Below are 21,869 nucleotides of genomic sequence, written 5' to 3' on the forward strand. Positions count from 1 at the left end.
CCAGGAATTTAGCCATAAAAGTCCTCGGGCGATTTTAAGACCTTTTTAGGGATTCTGAAAGGTACATCGTAGATGTCCACGCTCCCTTGCTAACCCCTACCATGTAGGAGAATTTACAGAATCTACGGTGGCCTTCAAGGACAAGAAGCTATAGTTACTAAAGATGGCATCACCCACCACTGCCTCAAGTCTTTCCCACAATATCAAGTGATGAGGTGAAGATGTATTTAGTTATTTATTCTATAGTACTTCTTCTTCTTCTTGGTCTTGCAACAGTTGCATTTCCCCAGAACGCCCACTATATATAAAAACGTGTAAGGCAGTTAAGTTTGTCCATTCGGTGAGTGAGTGAGTGTTTGTGTGTGAGTGAGTGTGTGTGTGTGTGTTTGTTTTATATAGAGCACAGGTGAAGGGAAGGAAGAAAGAAAATATGCAACAACATTCACAAACAAACAGGAAAGCAGAAACTCATTGTGTGTTTAGTTATGACTGAGATTAACACAGGAACTTGCCCATTTCCACCAGCGACACACACACACACACACACACACGCACACGCACACGCACACACACACACACACACACACACACACACACACACACACACACACACACACACATAAAGCAGCTGGTATTGACTGTACAGCCATATTTTACGGGTGAGTAAAACAGTGAGAGGATGTTTTTGTTTTTTATTCATTAATCACTTTGACAAAAATGTTGAAATGTTGAGAATGAACTCGACATAACCGTAATCTACATGAGGTAAAGCCTTCAGTGATGGCACATGGATTTCATACCTTCTGCTGTACGTCCAGGTTTTTTCATAGCAGTAGAATCAACAACTGAAACATTTCTTGGGCTCTTCTTGGGATTTTTCTGAGCTCCTGCACCAGTGTCAGGGGTGGGGGGGCGACACCAGTTTGTAAACGCTGCCATACTGAGAAATACAGAGAGTTTTGTGGAGCTGATAATAGGCTTAATCAACTTTGTGTCAACTCGTTTGGCGATGGCTTGGATGTAACATAAGACCCTTTAGAAATACGATATATAATAAGTGGTTGCGACACTTGAACGGATGGTGAATTTTCTCCCAACTGTGACTCACACACACTCACACACGCACACGCACACGCACACGCACACACACACACACACACACACACACACACACACACACACACACACACATATGGATGTAGAGTAGCCAGATAGCTTTCAACAGACCTATTTCTCTTGCCCTATATCAAATCTCTCCCTACCTCATTCAGAGTGACCCCAGTATGGTCGCGGGTCATTCACTCTCTTTGTGAAACTCTAGCTCCGGTCAGTGAAGTGTGTGTGTGTGTGTGTGTGTGTGTGTGTGTGTGTGTGTGTGTGTGTGTGTGTGTGTGTGTGTGTGTGTGTGTGTGTGTGTGTGTGTGTGTGTGTGTGTGTGTGTGTGTGTGTGTGTGTGTGTGTGTGTGTGTGTGTGTCAGTGTCAGTGTCAGTGAAGTGGATAAAATGGCGTTTTGGGTAATTTAACCCAATGAGTGAAGAGAACAGACACTCTATATATTTATAATCACATTCCTCAATCTATGCAAGGCTTAAGTATCACTTAAAGGTGGAGTCAGTGATTCTGGAGAACGCTTGTTGTTAAAATCACTTTTTGTCAAAATCAGTGAATATCTCTTCACGATCCGCTACCTGTCTGTACTGTGTGTGCTATGGTGGGCCCCCTTTGTTTACATACCAGTTTACAGTCTAGATTGTGTATTAACACTGGATATTGTTTCAGCGCACACACAGTACAGACAGATAGCGGATCATGAGGAGATATTGTCCAGTACATTTCACTGTTAATCTACATTTGTCCAAAATAAAACTTGAAACTGAAACAGATCCACTTTGTCCACTAACAGTCAGTGTTTGGGTTTAGGTTTCAGAATACTTTGAAATTCATCAACTTTCTCTTTTCATCCAACAGAGTCCCACTCCAATCCTGAGAATGGAGCTGTCCACCAAGAGAGTAAGTCTGTCTGTCTGTCTGTCTGTCTGTCTGTCTGTCTGTCTGTCTGTCTGTCTGTCTGTCTGTCTGTCTGTCTGTCTGTCTGTCTGTCTGTCTGTCTGTCTGTCTGTCTGTCTGTCTGTCTGTCTGTCTGTCTGTCTGTCTGTCTGTCTGTCTGTCTGTCCGTCTGCCCATCGGTCCAAATTCATAATCAAAGATCATCAAAAAATCTAGTCATCTAGTTGACATACACACATCCATCTTTTTTAATTTTTATTTAACCTTTATTTAACAAGGAAAGTCTCATTGAGATTAAAAAGCTCTTTTTAAAGGGAGTCCTGGCCAAGAGGCAGCAACAAGTTACATGCATACACTCACAACATAGAAACAGAAATGTAAAATGATAAAAAACAGTTACAAGTAAATTAAAATTAATAAAAAAACATCTACACGTAAATAATGTGGTCTCAAGTGCTCTCAGATTGGATTTAAAAGCATTCAAAGAAATCATTTCAGTTATTTGCCAGTCTTTTTGCAGCATGTTCCATGTAGAGGGAGCAGAGTAGGTGAAAACCCTTTTTCCCAGTTCTGTGCGGGCAAATGGAACAGACAGCAACAACTGATCGTTTGAACTCATACCGTAAGAAGCAACACTTCTCCGTGTGATTAGGTTACAGATGTAGGAGGGCAGTAGCCCAAGCATGGCAATATAAATAAAAGTGCACCAGTGTCCCAGCCTCCTGACAAAGAGGGCCAACCCACTCGAGAATACAATTCACAGTGATGGGTCAGGGCTCCACAGTTAGCAATAATCCTCAGAGAAACATTATAAACAGCATCAATCTTACATAGACATTTAGCTGATATGAGGCATTCATATACATCAGGTCTCCATAATCTAAACTGGATAAAAATGTTGCAGTGACAAGCTGCCTTTTCACCTCAAAAGAAAAACAAAATTTGTTTCTGAAGAAGAAACCCAATTTAAGTTTCAGTTTCTTCACAAGATTATCAATATGGGATTTGAAGGAAAGGGAGTCATCTATCAAGACACCAAGATATTTATACATATGAACCACCTCTATGACATTTCCCTCAAGAGAGGACACTGTGGGGACAGACAGACAGATAGACACTGTGGGGACATATAGACAGATAGACACTGTGGGGACATATAGAGACTGTGGGGACATATAGACACTGTGGGGACATATAGACACTGTGGGGACATATAGACAGATAGACACTGTGGGGACAGATAGACAGATAGACACTGTGGGGACATATAGAGACTGTGGGGACATATAGACAGATAGACACTGTGGGGACAGATAGACAGATAGACACTGTGGGGACATATAGAGACTGTGGGGACATATAGACACTGTGGGGACATATAGACACTGTGGGGACATATAGACACTGTGGGGACATATAGACAGATAGACACTGTGGGGACAGATAGACAGATAGACACTGTGGGGACATATAGAGACTGTGGGGACATATAGACAGATAGACACTGTGGGGACAGATAGACAGATAGACACTGTGGGGACATATAGAGACTGTGGGGACATATAGACACTGTGGGGACATATAGACACTGAGGGGACAGATAGACACTGTGGGGACAGATAGACAGATAGACACTGTGGGGACAGATAGACAGATAGACACTGTGGGGACAGATAGACACTGTGGGGACAGATAGACACTGTGGGGACAGATAGACACTGTGGGGACAGATAGACACTGTGGGGACAGATAGACAGATAGACAGATAGACACTGTGGGGACAGATAGACAGATAGACAGATAGACACTGTGGGGACAGATAGACAGATAGACAGACAGACACTGTGGGGACAGATAGACACTGTGGGGACATATAGACACTGTGGGGACAGATAGACAGATAGACAGATAGACACTGTGGGGACAGATAGACACTGTGGGGACAGATAGACACTGTGGGGACAGATAGACACTGTGGGGACAGATAGACAGATAGACACTGTGGGGACAGATAGATAGACAGATAGACACTGTGGGGACAGATAGACAGATAGACACTGTGGGGACAGATAGACAGATAGACACTGAGGGGACAGATAGACACTGTGGGGACAGATAGACACTGTGGGGACAGATAGACAGATAGACACTGAGGGGACAGACAGACAGATAGACACTGAGGGGACAGATAGACACTGTGGGGACAGATAGACACTGAGGGGACAGATAGACACTGTGGGGACAGATAGACACTGTGGGGACATATAGACACTGTGGGGACAGATAGACACTGTGGGGACAGATAGACACTGTGGGGACAGATAGACACTGTGGGGACAGATAGACACTGTGGGGACAGATAGACACTGTGGGGACATATAGACACTGTGGGGACAGACAGATAGACACTGTGGGGACAGACAGACACTGTGGGGACATATAGACACTGTGGGGACAGATAGACACTGTGGGGACAGATAGACAGATAGACACTGTGGGGACAGATAGACACTGTGGGGACAGATAGACACTGTGAGGACAGACAGACAGATAGACACTGTGGGGACAGATAGACAGATAGACACTGTGGGGACAGACAGACAGATAGACACTGTGGGGACAGACAGACAGACAGACACTGTGGGGACAGACAGACACTGTGGGGACAGATAGACACTGAGGGGACAGACAGATAGACACTGTGGGGACAGACAGACACTGTGGGGACAGATAGACACTGTGGGGACAGATAGACACTGTGGGGACAGATAGACAGACAGACAGATAGACACTGTGAGGACAGACAGACACTGTGGGGACAGATAGACACTGAGGGGACAGATAGACACTGATAGACACTGTGGGGACAAATAGACACTGTGGGGACAGACAGACACTGTGGGGACAGACAGACAGATAGACACTGTGGGGACAGACAGACAGATAGACACTGTGGGGACAGACAGACAGATAGACACTGTGGGGACAGATAGACACTGAGGGGACAGATAGACACTGTGGGGACAGACAGACACTGAGGGGACAGATAGACACTGTGGGGACAGATAGACACAGACAGACACTGTGGGGACAGACAGACACTGTGGGGACAGACAGACACTGTGGGGACAGACAGACACTGTGGGGACAGATAGACACTGTGGGGACAGATAGACACTGTGGGGACAGATAGACACTGTGGGGACAGATAGACAGATAGACACTGAGGGGACAGACAGACACTGTGGGGACAGATAGACACTGTGGGGACAGATAGACACTGTGGGGACAGATAGACACTGTGGGGACAGATAGACACTGAGGGGACAGATAGACACTGTGGGGACAGATAGACACTGAGGGGACAGATAGACACTGTGGGGACAGACAGACACTGTGGGGACAGATAGACACTGTGAGGACAGATAGACACTGTGGGGACAGATAGACACTGTGGGGACAGATAGACACTGTGAGGACAGATAGACACTGAGGGGACAGATAGACACTGTGGGGACAGATAGACACTGTGGGGACAGATAGACACTGTGAGGACAGATAGACACTGTGGGGACAGATAGACACTGTGGGGACAGATAGACACTGTGAGGACAGATAGACACTGAGGGGACAGATAGACACTGTGGGGACAGATAGACACTGAGGGGACAGATAGACACTGTGGGGACAGATAGACACTGTGGGGACAGATAGACACTGAGGGGACAGATAGACAGATAGACACTGTGGGGACAGATAGACAGATAGACACTGTGAGGACAGATAGACACTGAGGGGACAGATAGACACTGTGGGGACAGATAGACACTGAGGGGACAGATAGACACTGAGGGGACAGATAGACACTGTGGGGACAGATAGACACTGTGGGGACAGATAGACAGATAGACACTGAGGGGACAGATAGACACTGAGGGGACAGATAGACAGATAGACACTGTGGGGACAGATAGACAGATAGACACTGTGGGGACAGATAGACACTGAGGGGACAGATAGACACTGAGGGGACAGATAGACACTGAGGGGACAGATAGACACTGTGGGGACAGATAGACACTGTGGGGACAGATAGACAGATAGACACTGAGGGGACAGATAGACACTGAGGGGACAGATAGACAGATAGACACTGTGGGGACAGATAGACAGATAGACACTGTGGGGACAGATAGACACTGTGGGGACAGATAGACACTGTGGGGACAGATAGACAGATAGACACTGTGGGGACAGATAGACACTGTGGGGACAGATAGACACTGTGGGGACAGATAGACAGATAGACACTGTGGGGACAGATAGACAGATAGACACTGTGGGGACAGATAGACAGATAGACACTGAGGGGACAGATAGACAGATAGACACTGTGAGGACAGATAGACACTGAGGGGACAGATAGACACTGTGGGGACAGATAGACACTGTGAGGACAGATAGACAGATAGACACTGTGGGGACAGATAGACAGATAGACACTGTGGGGACAGATAGACACTGTGGGGACAGATAGACAGATAGACACTGTGGGGACAGATAGACACTGTGGGGACAGATAGACACTGTGGGGACAGATAGACAGATAGACACTGAGGGGACAGATAGACAGATAGACACTGTGGGGACAGACAGACAGATAGACACTGTGGGGACAGACAGACAGATAGACACTGTGGGGACAGATAGACACTGAGGGGACAGATAGACAGATAGACACTGAGGGGACAGATAGACACTGAGGGGACAGATAGACACTGTGGGGACAGATAGACAGATAGACACTGTGGGGACAGATAGACACTGTGGGGACAGACAGACAGATAGACACTGTGGGGACAGATAGACACTGTGGGGACAGATAGACACTGAGGGGACAGATAGACACTGTGGGGACAGATAGACAGATAGACACTGAGGGGACAGATAGACACTGTGGGGACAGACAGACAGATAGACACTGTGGGGACAGACAGACAGATAGACACTGTGGGGACAGATAGACACTGTGGGGACAGACAGACACTGTGGGGACAGACAGACACTGTGGGGACAGACAGACACTGTGGGGACAGATAGACACTGTGGGGACAGACAGACAGATAGACACTGTGGGGACAGATAGACACTGTGGGGACAGATAGACACTGTGGGGACAGACAGACAGACAGACACTGTGGGGACAGACAGACACTGTGGGGACAGATAGACACTGTGGGGACAGACAGACACTGTGGGGACAGACAGACACTGTGGGGACAGATAGACACTGTGGGGACAGATAGACAGATATACACTGTGGGGACAGATAGACACTGTGGGGACAGATAGACACTGTGGGGACAGATAGACAGATAGACACTGAGGGGACAGACAGACACTGTGGGGACAGATAGACACTGTGGGGACAGATAGACACTGTGGGGACAGATAGACAGATAGACACTGTGGGGACAGATAGACACTGTGGGGACAGACAGACAGATAGACAGATAGACACTGAGGGGACAGACAGACACTGTGGGGACAGATAGACACTGTGGGGACAGATAGACACTGTGGGGACAGATAGACAGATAGACACTGTGGGGACAGATAGACACTGTGGGGACAGATAGACACTGTGGGGACAGATAGACACTGTGGGGACAGACAGACACTGTGAGGACAGATAGACACTGTGGGGACAGATAGACACTGTGGGGACAGACAGACACTGTGGGGACAGATAGACACTGTGGGGACAGACAGACAGATAGACAGATAGACACTGAGGGGACAGACAGACACTGTGGGGACAGATAGACACTGTGGGGACAGATAGACACTGTGAGGACAGATAGACACTGTGGGGATAGACAGATAGACACTGTGGGGACAGATAGACACTGTGAGGACAGATAGACACTGTGGGGATAGACAGATAGACACTGTGGGGACAGATAGACACTGTGGGGACAGATAGACACTGTGGGGACAGATAGACACTGTGGGGACAGACAGACACTGTGGGGACAGATAGACAGACAGACACTGTGAGGACAGATAGACACTGTGGGGACAGACAGACACTGTGGGGACAGATAGACACTGTGGGGACAGATAGACAGATAGACACTGTGAGGACAGATAGACACTGTGGGGACAGATAGACACTGTGGGGACAGATAGACACTGAGGGGACAGATAGACAGATAGACACTGTGGGGACATATAGACACTGTGGGGACAGATAGACAGATAGACACTGAGGGGACAGATAGACACTGAGGGGACAGATAGACACTGTGGGGACAGATAGACACTGTGGGGACAGATAGACACTGTGGGGACAGATAGACAGATAGACACTGTGGGGACAGATAGACAGATAGACACTGTGGGGACAGATAGACACTGAGGGGACAGATAGACACTGTGGGGACAGACAGACACTGAGGGGACAGACACTGTGGGGACAGACAGACACTGTGGGGACAGATAGACACTGTGGGGACAGATAGACACTGTGGGGACAGATAGACACTGTGGGGACAGATAGACACTGTGGGGACAGATAGACAGATAGACACTGTGGGGACATATAGACACTGTGGGGACAGATAGACACTGTGGGGACAGATAGACACTGAGGGGACAGACAGACACTGAGGGGACAGACACTGTGGGGACAGACAGACACTGTGGGGACAGATAGACAGATAGACACTGTGGGGACAGATAGACAGATAGACACTGTGGGGACAGATAGACACTGTGGGGACAGATAGACACTGTGGGGACAGATAGACACTGTGGGGACAGATAGACACTGTGGGGACAGATAGACACTGTGGGGACAGATAGACACTGAGGGGACAGATAGACACTGAGGGGACAGATAGACACTGTGGGGACAGATAGACACTGTGGGGACAGATAGACACTGTGGGGACAGATAGACAGATAGACACTGTGGGGACAGATAGACACTGTGGGGACAGATAGACACTGTGAGGACAGATAGACAGATAGACACTGTGAGGACAGATAGACACTGTGGGGACATATAGACAGATAGACAGATAGACACTGTGAGGACAGATAGACACTGTGGGGACAGATAGACACTGTGGGGACAGATAGACACTGTGGGGACAGATAGACACTGAGGGGACAGATAGACAGATAGACACTGTGGGGACAGATAGACACTGTGGGGACAGATAGACACTGTGGGGACAGACAGACACTGTGGGGACAGATACACACTGTGGGGACAGATAGACACTGTGGGGACAGATAGACACTGAGGGGACAGATAGACACTGTGGGGACAGATAGACACTGAGGGGACAGATAGACAGATAGACACTGTGGGGACAGATAGACACTGTGGGGACAGATAGACAGACAGACACTGTGGGGACAGATAGACAGATAGACACTGTGGGGACAGATAGACACTGTGGGGACAGATAGACACTGTGGGGACAGATAGACACTGTGGGGACAGATACACACTGTGGGGACAGATAGACACTGAGGGGACAGACACTGTGGGGACAGATAGACACTGTGGGGACAGATAGACAGATAGACACTGTGGGGACAGATAGACACTGTGGGGACAGATAGACACTGTGGGGACAGATAGACACTGAGGGGACAGACAGACACTGAGGGGACAGACAGACACTGAGGGGACAGATAGACAGATAGACACTGTGAGGACAGATAGACACTGTGGGGACAGACAGACACTGAGGGGACAGATAGACAGATAGACACTGTGGGGACAGATAGATAGACAGATAGACACTGTGGGGACAGATAGACACTGTGGGGACAGATAGACACTGTGGGGACAGATAGACACTGTGGGGACAGATAGACACTGTGGGGACAGATAGACACTGTGGGGACAGATAGACAGATAGACACTGTGGGGACAGACAGACAGATAGACACTGTGGGGACAGACAGACACTGAGGGGACATATAGACACTGAGGGGACAGATAGACAGACAGACACTGAGGGGACAGATAGACAGATAGACACTGTGGGGACAGATAGACACTGTGGGGACAGAGAGACACTGTGGGGACAGAGAGACACTGTGGGGACAGATAGACAGATAGACACTGTGGGGACAGATAGACAGATAGACACTGTGGGGACAGATAGACAGATAGACACTGTGGGGACGGATAGACACTGTGGGGACAGATAGACAGATAGACACTGTGGGGACAGATAGACAGATAGACACTGTGGGGACAGATAGACATATAGACACTGTGGGGACAGATAGACAGATAGACACTGTGGGGACAGACAGACAGATAGACACTGTGGGGACAGATAGACAGATAGACACTGTGGGGACAGATAGACAGATAGACACTGAGGGGACAGATAGACAGACAGACACTGTGGGGACAGATAGACAGATAGACACTGTGGGGACAGACAGACACTGTGGGGACAGATAGACACTGTGGGGACAGATAGACACCGTGGGGACAGACAGACACTGTGGAGACAGATAGACACTGTGGGGACAGATAGACACTGTGGGGACAGATAGACACTGTGGGGACAGACAGACACTGTGGGGACAGATAGACAGATAGACACTGTGGGGACAGATAGACACTGTGGGGACAGATAGACAGATAGACACTGAGGGGACAGATAGACACTGCGGAGACAGATAGACACTGTGGGGACAGATAGACACTGTGGGGACAGATAGACACTGAGGGGACAGATAGACACTGAGGGGACAGATAGACACTGTGGGGACAGATAGACACTGAGGGGACAGATAGACACTGTGGGGACAGACAGACAGACACTGTGGGGACAGATAGACACTGTGGGGACATATAGACACTGTGGGGACAGATAGACACTGTGGGGACAGATAGACACTGTGGGGACAGATAGACACTGAGGGGACAGATAGACACTGTGGGGACAGATAGACACTGTGGGGACAGATAGACACTGAGGGGACAGATAGACACTGAGGGGACAGATAGACAGATAGACACTGTGGGGACAGACAGACAGACAGACACTGTGGGGACAGATAGACACTGTGGGGACAGATAGACACTGAGGGGACAGATAGACACTGTGGGGACAGACAGATAGACACTGTGGGGACATATAGACAGATAGACACTGTGAGGACAGATAGACACTGTGGGGACAGATAGACACTGAGGGGACAGATAGACAGATAGACACTGAGGGGACAGACAGACACTGTGAGGACAGATAGACACTGAGGGGACAGATAGACACTGTGGGGACAGACAGACACTGTGAGGACAGATAGACACTGTGGGGACAGTTAGACACTGTGGGGACAGATAGACACTGTGGGGACAGACAGACAGACACTGTGAGGACAGATAGACACTGTGGGGACAGACAGATAGACACTGTGGGGACAGTTAGACACTGTGGGGACAGATAGACACTGTGGGGACAGACAGATAGACACTGTGGGGACAGATAGACAGATAGACACTGTGGGGACAGATAGACACTGAGGGGACAGATAGACACTGTGAGGACAGATAGACACTGTGGGGACTGACAGATAGACACTGTGGGGACTGACAGATAGACACTGTGGGGACAGATGGACAGATAGACACTGAGGGGACAGACAGACAGATAGACACTGAGGGGACAGACAGACAGATAGACACTGAGGGGACAGACAGACAGACAGACACTGAGGGGACAGATAGACACTGTGAGGACAGACAGACACTGTGGGGACAGATAGACACTGTGGGGACAGATAGACACTGAGGGGACAGACAGACAGACAGACACTGAGGGGACAGATAGACAGACAGACACTGAGGGGACAGATAGACACTGTGGGGACAGATAGACAGATAGACACTGTGAGGACAGATAGACACTGTGAGGACAGATAGACACTGTGGGGACAGATAGACACTGTGGGGACAGATAGACACTGTGGGGACAGACAGACACTGTGGGGACAGATAGACACTGTGGGGACAGACAGACACTGTGGGGACAGATACACACTGTGGGGACAGATAGACAGATAGACACTGTGGGGACAGATAGACACTGAGGGGACAGATAGACACTGTGAGGACAGACAGACACTGTGGGGACAGACAGACACTGTGGGGACAGACAGACACTGTGGGGACAGATACTGTGGGGACAGATAGACACTGTGGGGACAGATAGACAGATATACACTGTGGGGACAGATAGACACTGTGGGGACAGATAGACAGATATACACTGTGGGGACAGATAGACACTGTGGGGACAGATAGACACTGTGGGGACAGATAGACAGATAGACACTGTGGGGACAGATAGACAGATAGACACTGTGGGGACAGATATACACTGTGGGGACAGATATACACTGTGGGGACAGATAGACACTGTGGGGACAGATAGACACTGTGGGGACAGATAGACAGATAGACACTGTGGGGACAGATAGACAGATAGACACTGTGGGGACAGATATACACTGTGGGGACAGATATACACTGTGGGGACAGATAGACACTGTGGGGACAGATAGACAGATAGACACTGTGGGGACAGATAGACACTGTGGGGACAGATAGACAGATAGACACTGTGGGGACAGATAGACAGATAGACACTGTGGGGACAGATAGACAGATAGACACTGTGGGGACAGATAGACACTGTGGGGACAGACAGACACTGTGGGGACATATAGACACTGTGGGGACATATAGACACTGTGGGGACAGATACACACTGTGGGGACAGATACTGTGGGGACAGATAGATAGACACTGTGGGGACAGATAGATAGACACTGTGGGGACATATAGACACTGTGGGGATAGACAGATAGACACTGTGGGGACAGATAGACACTGTGGGGACAGATAGACACTGTGGGGACAGATAGACACTGTGGGGACAGATAGACACTGAGGGGACAGATAGACACTGTGGGGACAGATAGACACTGTGGGGACAGATAGACACTGAGGGGACAGATAGACACTGTGAGGACAGATAGACACTGTGGGGACAGACAGACAGATAGACACTGTGGGGACAGACAGACACTGAGGGGACAGATAGACACTGTGGGGACAGATAGACACTGTGGGGACAGACAGACAGATAGACACTGAGGGGACATATAGACTGATAGACACTGTGAGGACAGATAGACACTGTGGGGACAGACAGACACTGTGGGGACAGACAGACACTGTGGGGACAGACAGACACTGTGGGGACAGACAGACACTGTGGGGACAGACAGACAGATAGACACTGTGGGGACAGATAGACAGATAGACACTGAGGGGACAGATAGACACTGTGGGGACAGATAGACACTGTGGGGACAGATAGACACTGTGGGGACAGATAGACACTGTGAGGACAGATAGACACTGTGGGGACAGATAGACACTGAGGGGACAGATAGACACTGTGAGGACAGATAGACACTGTGGGGACAGATAGACACTGTGGGGACAGACAGACAGATAGACACTGTGGGGACAGATAGACACTGAGGGGACAGACAGATAGATAGACACTGTGGGGACATATAGACACTGTGGGGACAGATAGACACTGTGGGGACAGATAGACACTGTGGGGACAGATAGACACTGTGGGGACAGATAGACACTGTGAGGACAGATAGACAGACAGACACTGTGAGGACAGATAGATAGACAGACACTGTGAGGACAGACAGACACTGAGGGGACAGACAGACAGATAGACACTGTGGGGACAGATAGACACTGTGGGGACAGACAGACAGATAGACACTGTGGGGACAGATAGACAGATAGACACTGTGAGGACAGATAGACACTGAGGGGACAGACAGACAGATAGACACTGTGGGGACAGATAGACAGATACACACTGTGGGGACAGATAGACAGATAGACACTGTGGGGACAGATAGACACTGTGGGGACAGATAGACACTGTGAGGACAGATAGACAGACAGACACTGTGAGGACAGACAGACACTGAGGGGACAGACAGACAGATAGACACTGTGGGGACAGATAGACACTGTGGGGACAGACAGACAGATAGACACTGTGGGGACAGATAGACAGATAGACACTGTGAGGACAGATAGACACTGAGGGGACAGACAGACAGATAGACACTGTGGGGACAGATAGACAGATACACACTGTGGGGACAGATAGACAGATAGACACTGTGGGGACAGACAGACACTGTGAGGACAGATAGACACTGTGGGGACAGATAGACACTGTGGGGACAGATAGACACTGTGGGGACAGATAGACAGATAGACAGATATACACTGTGGGGACAGATAGACACTGTGGGGACAGATAGACACTGTGGGGACATATAGACAGATAGACACTGTGGGGACAGATAGACAGATAGACACTGTGGGGACATATAGACACTGAGGGGACATATAGACACTGTGGGGACAGATAGACACTGTGGGGACAGATAGACACTGTGGGGACAGATAGACAGATAGACACTGTGGGGACATATAGACACTGTGGGGACAGATAGACACTGTGGGGACAGATAGACACTGTGGGGACAGATAGACAGATAGACACTGTGGGGACAGACAGACACTGTGGGGACAGATAGACAGATAGACACTGAGGGGACAGATAGACACTGAGGGGACAGATAGACACTGTGGGGACAGATAGACACTGAGGGGACAGATAGACACTGTGGGGACAGATAGACAGATAGACACTGTGGGGACAGATAGACAGACAGACACTGTGGGGACAGACAGACACTGTGGGGACAGACAGACAGATAGACACTGTGGGGACAGACAGACATATAGACAGATAGACACTGTGGGGACAGATAGACAGATAGACACTGAGGGGACAGATAGACACTGAGGGGACAGATAGACACTGTGGGGACAGATAGACACTGTGGGGACAGATAGACACTCTGGGGACAGACAGACAGATAGACACTGTGGGGACAGACAGATAGACACAGATAGACACTGTGGGGACAGATATAACAATAACATCTAATATAATTAAACCTCTTGTATTCTCCCCCTAGCAACTGCTGTATGTGTCCAGTGGTCTCGGTGTGGCCCAGCTGCCCCTCCAGAGGTGTGATCTGTACGGGTCAGACTGCGCACAGTGCTGCCTGGCCCGAGACCCTTACTGCTCCTGGGACGGAACACAATGCAACACCTACTTCCCCACTACCAAGAGGTACACACACACACACGCACACACACACGCTCAGATAGACAGACAGACAGACAGACAGACAGACAGACACACACACACACACACACACACACACACACACACACACACACACACACACACACACACACACATAAGACACATTTGCAATATATCGGTCGATATTTGTGCAAATTTTGGAGAAAATCCCTCAGAGCGTTCATGAGATATTGCTGAAACTGAAAGTCAAAGTGACATGAGGCAAATAAAGAAAGGAGGAAACGGGGTCAGTTACCGACATCATAGGTTAAAACTAGACGTGACACACTCCTCAACTGCGGCTGTAACAACATGCTGTGTTTACGTAGTGGCCTGCTGTGTGTGCATGTGTGTTTGTGTGAGTGCGTGTGTGTGTGCCTGTGTGTGTGTTTTCATGTGTGGGTGTGTTTGTGTGTATGTGTGTGTTTGTGTCTGTGAATGTGTGTGCTTGTGTGTTCATAATGGCAGTAGCTTCATATTTACACTAACAACAGTGAAAAGGATCCAGTCATTTATCTAAAAGGCGACTGCGTTATCTCTTGCTGTTAAATACTATTCAAATTATGAGTCTACTGTCTGTCAGACAATAACACACTTTATTAGACATTATAAGCATAAAAAATCGCACTCAAATGCATCTTGAAACTCTCCATGTATGCTGGGTTCTTGTATTAAAGGATGCTCCCATACAGTATGCTTTTTCTGATGTTGGTGGTGGCTTTGTTTTCCTCTTTTTTTAATATGGTATAAGGTATAAGTGCAGTCCATATTAACTGTCTCTTACTTTTTGTGTGGATATTAACAATTATTGTTATTTATATTTGTATAAACAAAGTTATATTTAAGTGTGCCTTAGATGAATTAGATAATATATAGGGTATAAAATAATTGACAAAACAATTGCATTTAATTGTTTTTTTATTATTATTTCGCTTTAAGTTCTCTCTCTCTCTCCCTGTGTGTGTGTGTGTGTGTGTGTGTGTGTGTGTGTGTGTGTGTGTGTGTGTGTGTGTTTGTGTGTGTGTGTGTGTGTGTGTGTGTGTGTGTGTGTGTGTGTGTGTGTGTGTGTGTGTGTGTGTGTGTGTATGTGTGTGTGTGTGTGTGTCTCAGGAGGGCGCGGCGGCAGGATGTGAAGTACGGAGACCCCTGGAGCCAGTGTCCGATCACTGAAGACAGTAAGGAAATCCTCCGTCTGATTTCAATAAACTGTTTCAGACACTTTCCAGTCAATAGTTACATAAAGAACAAGCAGTGCTGTTATGTATGTACATGTGTGTGTGTGTGTGTGTGTGTGTGTGTGTGTGTGTGTGTGTGTGTGTGTGTGTGTGTGTGTGTGTGTGTGTGTGTGTGTGTGTGTGTGTGTGTGTGTGTGTGTGTGTGTGTGATTGTGAGTGCTTTAAGCCTTTCTCATGTTTGTTTTTGACTTAAAGTGGTCTGTTTGCGTCTGTATATTTCTCTTATACAACTATCTTTAACGGACATTATCTCAACATTAGTTTTTTCTTCAATACTCTGAACCAGAAATCTACAACTTCTAAAGCACTTACATCAACTAAACTTTCCATAATCATTCTCAGCGCTATTCTGAAGGTTATTACAGAAGTATTTGTTCATGTGTTGTTAACTGTCTGATTTGAGAGACATTTTGTTCTCAAAAACATGCGGAAAATGCATTTTTTAAGACCTGTACATAGTATTTTTTCGATTTTCAAAATGAAAAAGGGCTGTATCCAAAATGTGTCTAAAGATTTTAACTCTGGGCTATATCCAACATCTAGATTCTTGGTTTTCAAAGAGAATATACAGTTAAAAAAAACCTTCTAGAACCATTCTGTCCTTTAGGTAGATGTAGGGCGCACTCTAGTGGTAGTAGTTTGCAACTGCAGTTTTCTCAATTTCCCCTCATATTTTAGTCAAGTTCACAGCTCATCATATTATTGAACAACTATTTCATGGGACTCTTTATGGAAATGAAACAGTAACCCCAAATTAGTTACCAAATGATTTTCTGAGGGGAACCCATAACTTTAAACATATAATGTCTAACGGAGAAATACATTGACAATAAAACCAAGTCAAAAGTAGACACATTAACAGACAGATTCCACAGATACAGACCATCCAAGTGCAATAGTAATTTACAAAATGAAAAATTAATAATTGTTAAATGTTGATTTGATCGCAGTTTTTTCTATAGATTCTTCCGAAAGTTGTTGGTTGGAAGCAACAAATGGCAGTAATTTCAACTTTAAGGAATATTTCACCCATACAGAATCGGCGTTCTATCATTATAAAATCACTATTATAATATAATGAATGAGGTTTTTCTTCCCTCAGTCTTCCCTTGGCCCAGCTGTCCTGTTAATCCTAACCCTACATGTTACCATGTGTGATGTCACACATGGGAAAATATAGGGTGAGACAGTGAGACCATAAAACACTCTTTCTGCCTTTTCTCAGGCTAGGATGAACCGATTTCTAAAATGTTTGCACATTTATACTACTTAGGATCCCAGAGTTCAATACACCTTCATACTGAAGTAGGTCTTTAAGGAAAAGTTAACATGTGGTATAAATGTTTTTTATATATTTTTTTTCCTTTTCTTTATCTGCTTGAATCTATTAGTTTTTATTTCTCAACTTACGTTCACAATGACGTAACTGAACTTTCTTGGCACAGAATTAATTTACTAAATATATTTCCACAAAAAACTATGTGTTTGCCCACAGTGTCTCGCCTTAAAAATTTGCACCAAAACACCCAATATTCTCGAGGAGTCATTTCTCCCACACAATAGTTTTTTTTGTATCATGTCTCTCACTGTTTAGTCATGCACTCAATACATTTTTTTTATAAAAAGTTTATTTTTAAAGTAAAAAGAAAAAACTACAAAATAAAATTTAAAAAATTTAATTAAAAATTAAAACAAACAAATTTGCTGAATATATTTAAATTAAATACATGTTTTTTTCCAGCAGCAGAGTCAGTTGAGGTGAAGGTGTTGTATGGAGTGGAGGGGAACTCGACCTTCATGGAGTGTGTTCCTCGGTCCTCCAGAGCTGAACTGAGATGGAGCGTTCAGACTACAGACAGTCTACAGCAAACACTCAGCCAGCACAGCACGGAGGTAACACACACACACACATAGATAATGACACAGACAGACAGACACAGACACAGACACACACACACACACACACACACACACACACACACATAGAGAATGACACAGACAGACAGACAGACACAGACACACACACACACACACACACACACACACACACACACACACACACACACACACACACACGCACACACACACACATACATAGAGAGACACTCACACACACACACACACACACATAGAGACACACACACGTAGGGAGAGACACACATAAAGACACACACACACACATACACACACACACTTCCCCCCCCACACACACACACACTAAATCTCTCTCTCTCTCTCTAGCTCCCTCAGTCAGACGAGCTCCGCTGCCTTCACACTAAACGAGGTTTGCTTCTCCAACGTTTGGAGCTACGCGACACGGCCGTCTACACCTGCAGCAGCCACGAGCATTCATACAGTCAAACCCTGGCCCGATACCGCCTTCAAATCATCCCCAAAGACACCCTCCTACACCCAATACGCTACCTGCAGCAGAACCACGCTCCTAACCAACCTAGCCACATCGGAAAAATCGTCATAACGCAATCGGGGGGCTCGCAAACGACGGATAGAGATAGAAATACGTGGAGTGGACCTTTAAAAAGCTACAAGGAACATAAAATGGCGGCTGCTAATAGCCTGAGTGTGGATGAGTATTGCGAGCAGCTTTGGTACAGAGAGAAACGCAGGCAGCAGAAGTTACGCACGCTGAAGCTGAAGCAAGAGAGCAGAAAGGCTCGAGTGAGAAGGAACAACCCGCCTGAGATCACCCTGTAGTCACCATGGGATGAGAACGCAAAGGACTGAATATTATATCATGGACAATTTATATAATTGATTATTTTGGTGAAAAAAGCTATTTTTAATAATTAATTCTCTGTGGACTCACTGTTTTGGACGTTGTGAGAAGATAACAAGTGGCATGTATTTGACATAATAATGATAAAATGAAATTTAAGGGGATAATTGTGCTCCAGACATTCTATTCTTAATCCCTAAAAACATCTACAATTTAAAATATCTTTACTTTTAAACATAACAGCAGTTACATTTTGGAAGACAGGCTTTTGTCCCGCTTCTCAAGAATCACTGATATAATAGATTTCTGTACATGCAAAGGGACAAGGAAAGGTTTGAAAATATAAAAAATGGCGAGACACATTTACTTGATGGGAGGAGAACGCAAAGGATTGATTGTTATTATAACCTTTATTTAACCAGGTTTAGATCTATTTTTTAATACAAACCAAGATGGAGGGGACAGCAGTACAAAGTGACACTACCAACATAACACATCAAGAAACAACTAAATGAAATGCATCTTTAAGTACAATTAGGACAATTATTGGCTAAAACTTTTAAAATTTCCTATCAAACTCTTGTACATGCCAGCTGGTAACTAACCATTTTCACCATTAAAGACTGACAAGTAGGCCTATAATAAAACATTTAAAAAAATATATATTAGTAGGCCTAAATCCTTATCATGATTATTTTAAACATTTAAGCACAACAAAATGTTTGACATGGGTATAAAGAAGGAAAGTTTTTTGTTGGTCTGAATTCAAATTAAAAGCAGTAATCTATTCATCACTGTCTAGGCTTCAAGCTTTAGCCAAAATAGAATTTTTAATTTAGTTTTTCATGAAATTTAGACTCGAAATGCTACGACGGAGTATCAGGAAAAAATAAATAATAAATTACGAGAAAAAAGACATACCGGTTTATAATTAGTAAAAATGTATTTCTTTATTTTTCCTGGATGTGGCCATAATACTCCGTCATCCAATTCAATATCACGTGCCTGGAAAATAATTTAGCTCAGAATCACAAATGTGCTATTTATAGGTGTATATAACACATTTAATCAAACATATTTGTTGCTAATTTCCTCATAAGTGACCGACGAACAGGTGAAAATGGATCACACGCACAATATAAGACAGGAAACACTAACTATATGCAGTATAACTTAAAGTAGCTTTGAGGAACTTTTAAATATTTCTGAAACAGTCTAATTTTTTCTCTGATGATCATATATTACATGTAACAGCAAACGAGACCATCTGTGTAAAGAATGCTACTTTTATATAGTTTTTCTTAATGCCTTTGCCATGGGTATATGCTCACCCAGGAACAACAGCTGGCGTGGTAAAAACACTACTGCTTTTGTCCAAAGGGGGCGCTAGAATTAACACAAACTGAAAGTTCCTCATATCACCTTTAATGACAGAAGACCAAGTGTTTGCCCACTTCACTTTTACACATTTAACATAATATTTTCATCATGTATTTAAGTTTTTTCTGAGATCTAGTGGAAACGCACACGTGAAAATAGTAATACACTATGTAAATGCTTATTAATACTGCCATTTAACTAATAATTATTATTCACAACTTTGTATATTAAGAACTTGGTAACACTAACAATAGGGGTACATTAATTAACTGTTAGTTAATGCTATTAACGGTTAGTTAATGTGTAGTTCCTGCTTATTAGACATCAACTAATGATGCTTAGTTAGTTAAGTGTATAGTTTAATGCTCGGTATAGCATTTACTATGCTTAATTAACTAATGCTTAGTTAACTAATGCTTAGTTAACTACTGCTTAAGCAAAGCAGTTAGTTAATGCTCAATTAATGCACATTAAGCATTAACTAATGGTTAATTAATGTACCCTTATTGTTAAGTGTTACCAAGAACTCTATTTTTGATAGTTTTCTTCCTGTATGTGCTATAATTTAGTTTGTTTTATTAATGTTTATATTAAAAAACCTGTGTTTTTCATGACTATTATTATTTCACGACTCTAATAAGCTATGAGCTCAATAGTATTGTTATAATGTTTGTCAATAAGTCATTACATGTAAAATAAAGAAATAAAAACATAAAATTTGGATATTTTTTTTTCATTTTCCTAAGAATTACAATTTGTTTTGAGGTTGTATCATCACAAGAGGTTACAACTATAAATATTGTGTTCTCGAGACATTTTAAGGCGTGACACTGCAGGTGTCTTTACCAGTTGATTGATTACTGACATTAAAACAATAATTTTTAGTTTTTAAATTTTTTCAGAAAGGTTTAAATGGATATGCAAATTAGGCAATCTATAAATAATCAAGCATATGTGGCCTGTGCTTGTTGCCTGCAAGATGTGTTCGTATTGTTTGTTTATGATCCGTTTGGCATAAAATATGATGCGTTCTGAGTTTCCCATTTGGTCTTTACATTGTGTGGCACCTTTCCTCCATAGAATTACATCATCACAGAAACTCAGTCAGTGTGGTGTAGTTCCAGTATCCGTCCACTAGATGGTGTTATTGACATTCAAAGTCAATCGGGAGCAGATATGACGTGCATTAATCA

The 21,869-nt window shown here is 45.3% G+C and overlaps 1 protein-coding gene across 2 annotated transcripts in view; it reads left to right on the forward strand.

Annotated features, from left to right (window-relative positions):
- LOC307250023 (semaphorin-3D) overlaps positions 1-21,301 on the forward strand; it is a 119,522-nt gene extending 98,221 nt beyond the window's left edge. Inside the window, exons 14-18 of one of the 2 annotated variants that reach the window (XM_080026949.1) lie at positions 1,970-2,011; positions 15,152-15,309; positions 16,435-16,499; positions 18,301-18,452; positions 18,801-21,301. In XM_080026949.1, coding sequence (XP_079883075.1) covers positions 1,970-2,011; positions 15,152-15,309; positions 16,435-16,499; positions 18,301-18,452; positions 18,801-19,274 — 891 coding nt within the window. In that variant the 3' untranslated portion in view covers positions 19,275-21,301. The remainder of the gene's footprint in view (positions 1-1,969; positions 2,012-15,151; positions 15,310-16,434; positions 16,500-18,300; positions 18,453-18,800) is intronic. The other variant, XM_080026950.1, reaches the window with a different exon arrangement.
- The last annotated feature ends 568 nt before the right edge of the window (positions 21,302-21,869 follow it).

This window comes from Ammodytes marinus, assembly GCF_949987685.1.
Source record: "Ammodytes marinus genome assembly, chromosome: 4".
Classification (NCBI taxonomy): Eukaryota; Metazoa; Chordata; class Actinopteri; order Uranoscopiformes; family Ammodytidae; genus Ammodytes; species Ammodytes marinus.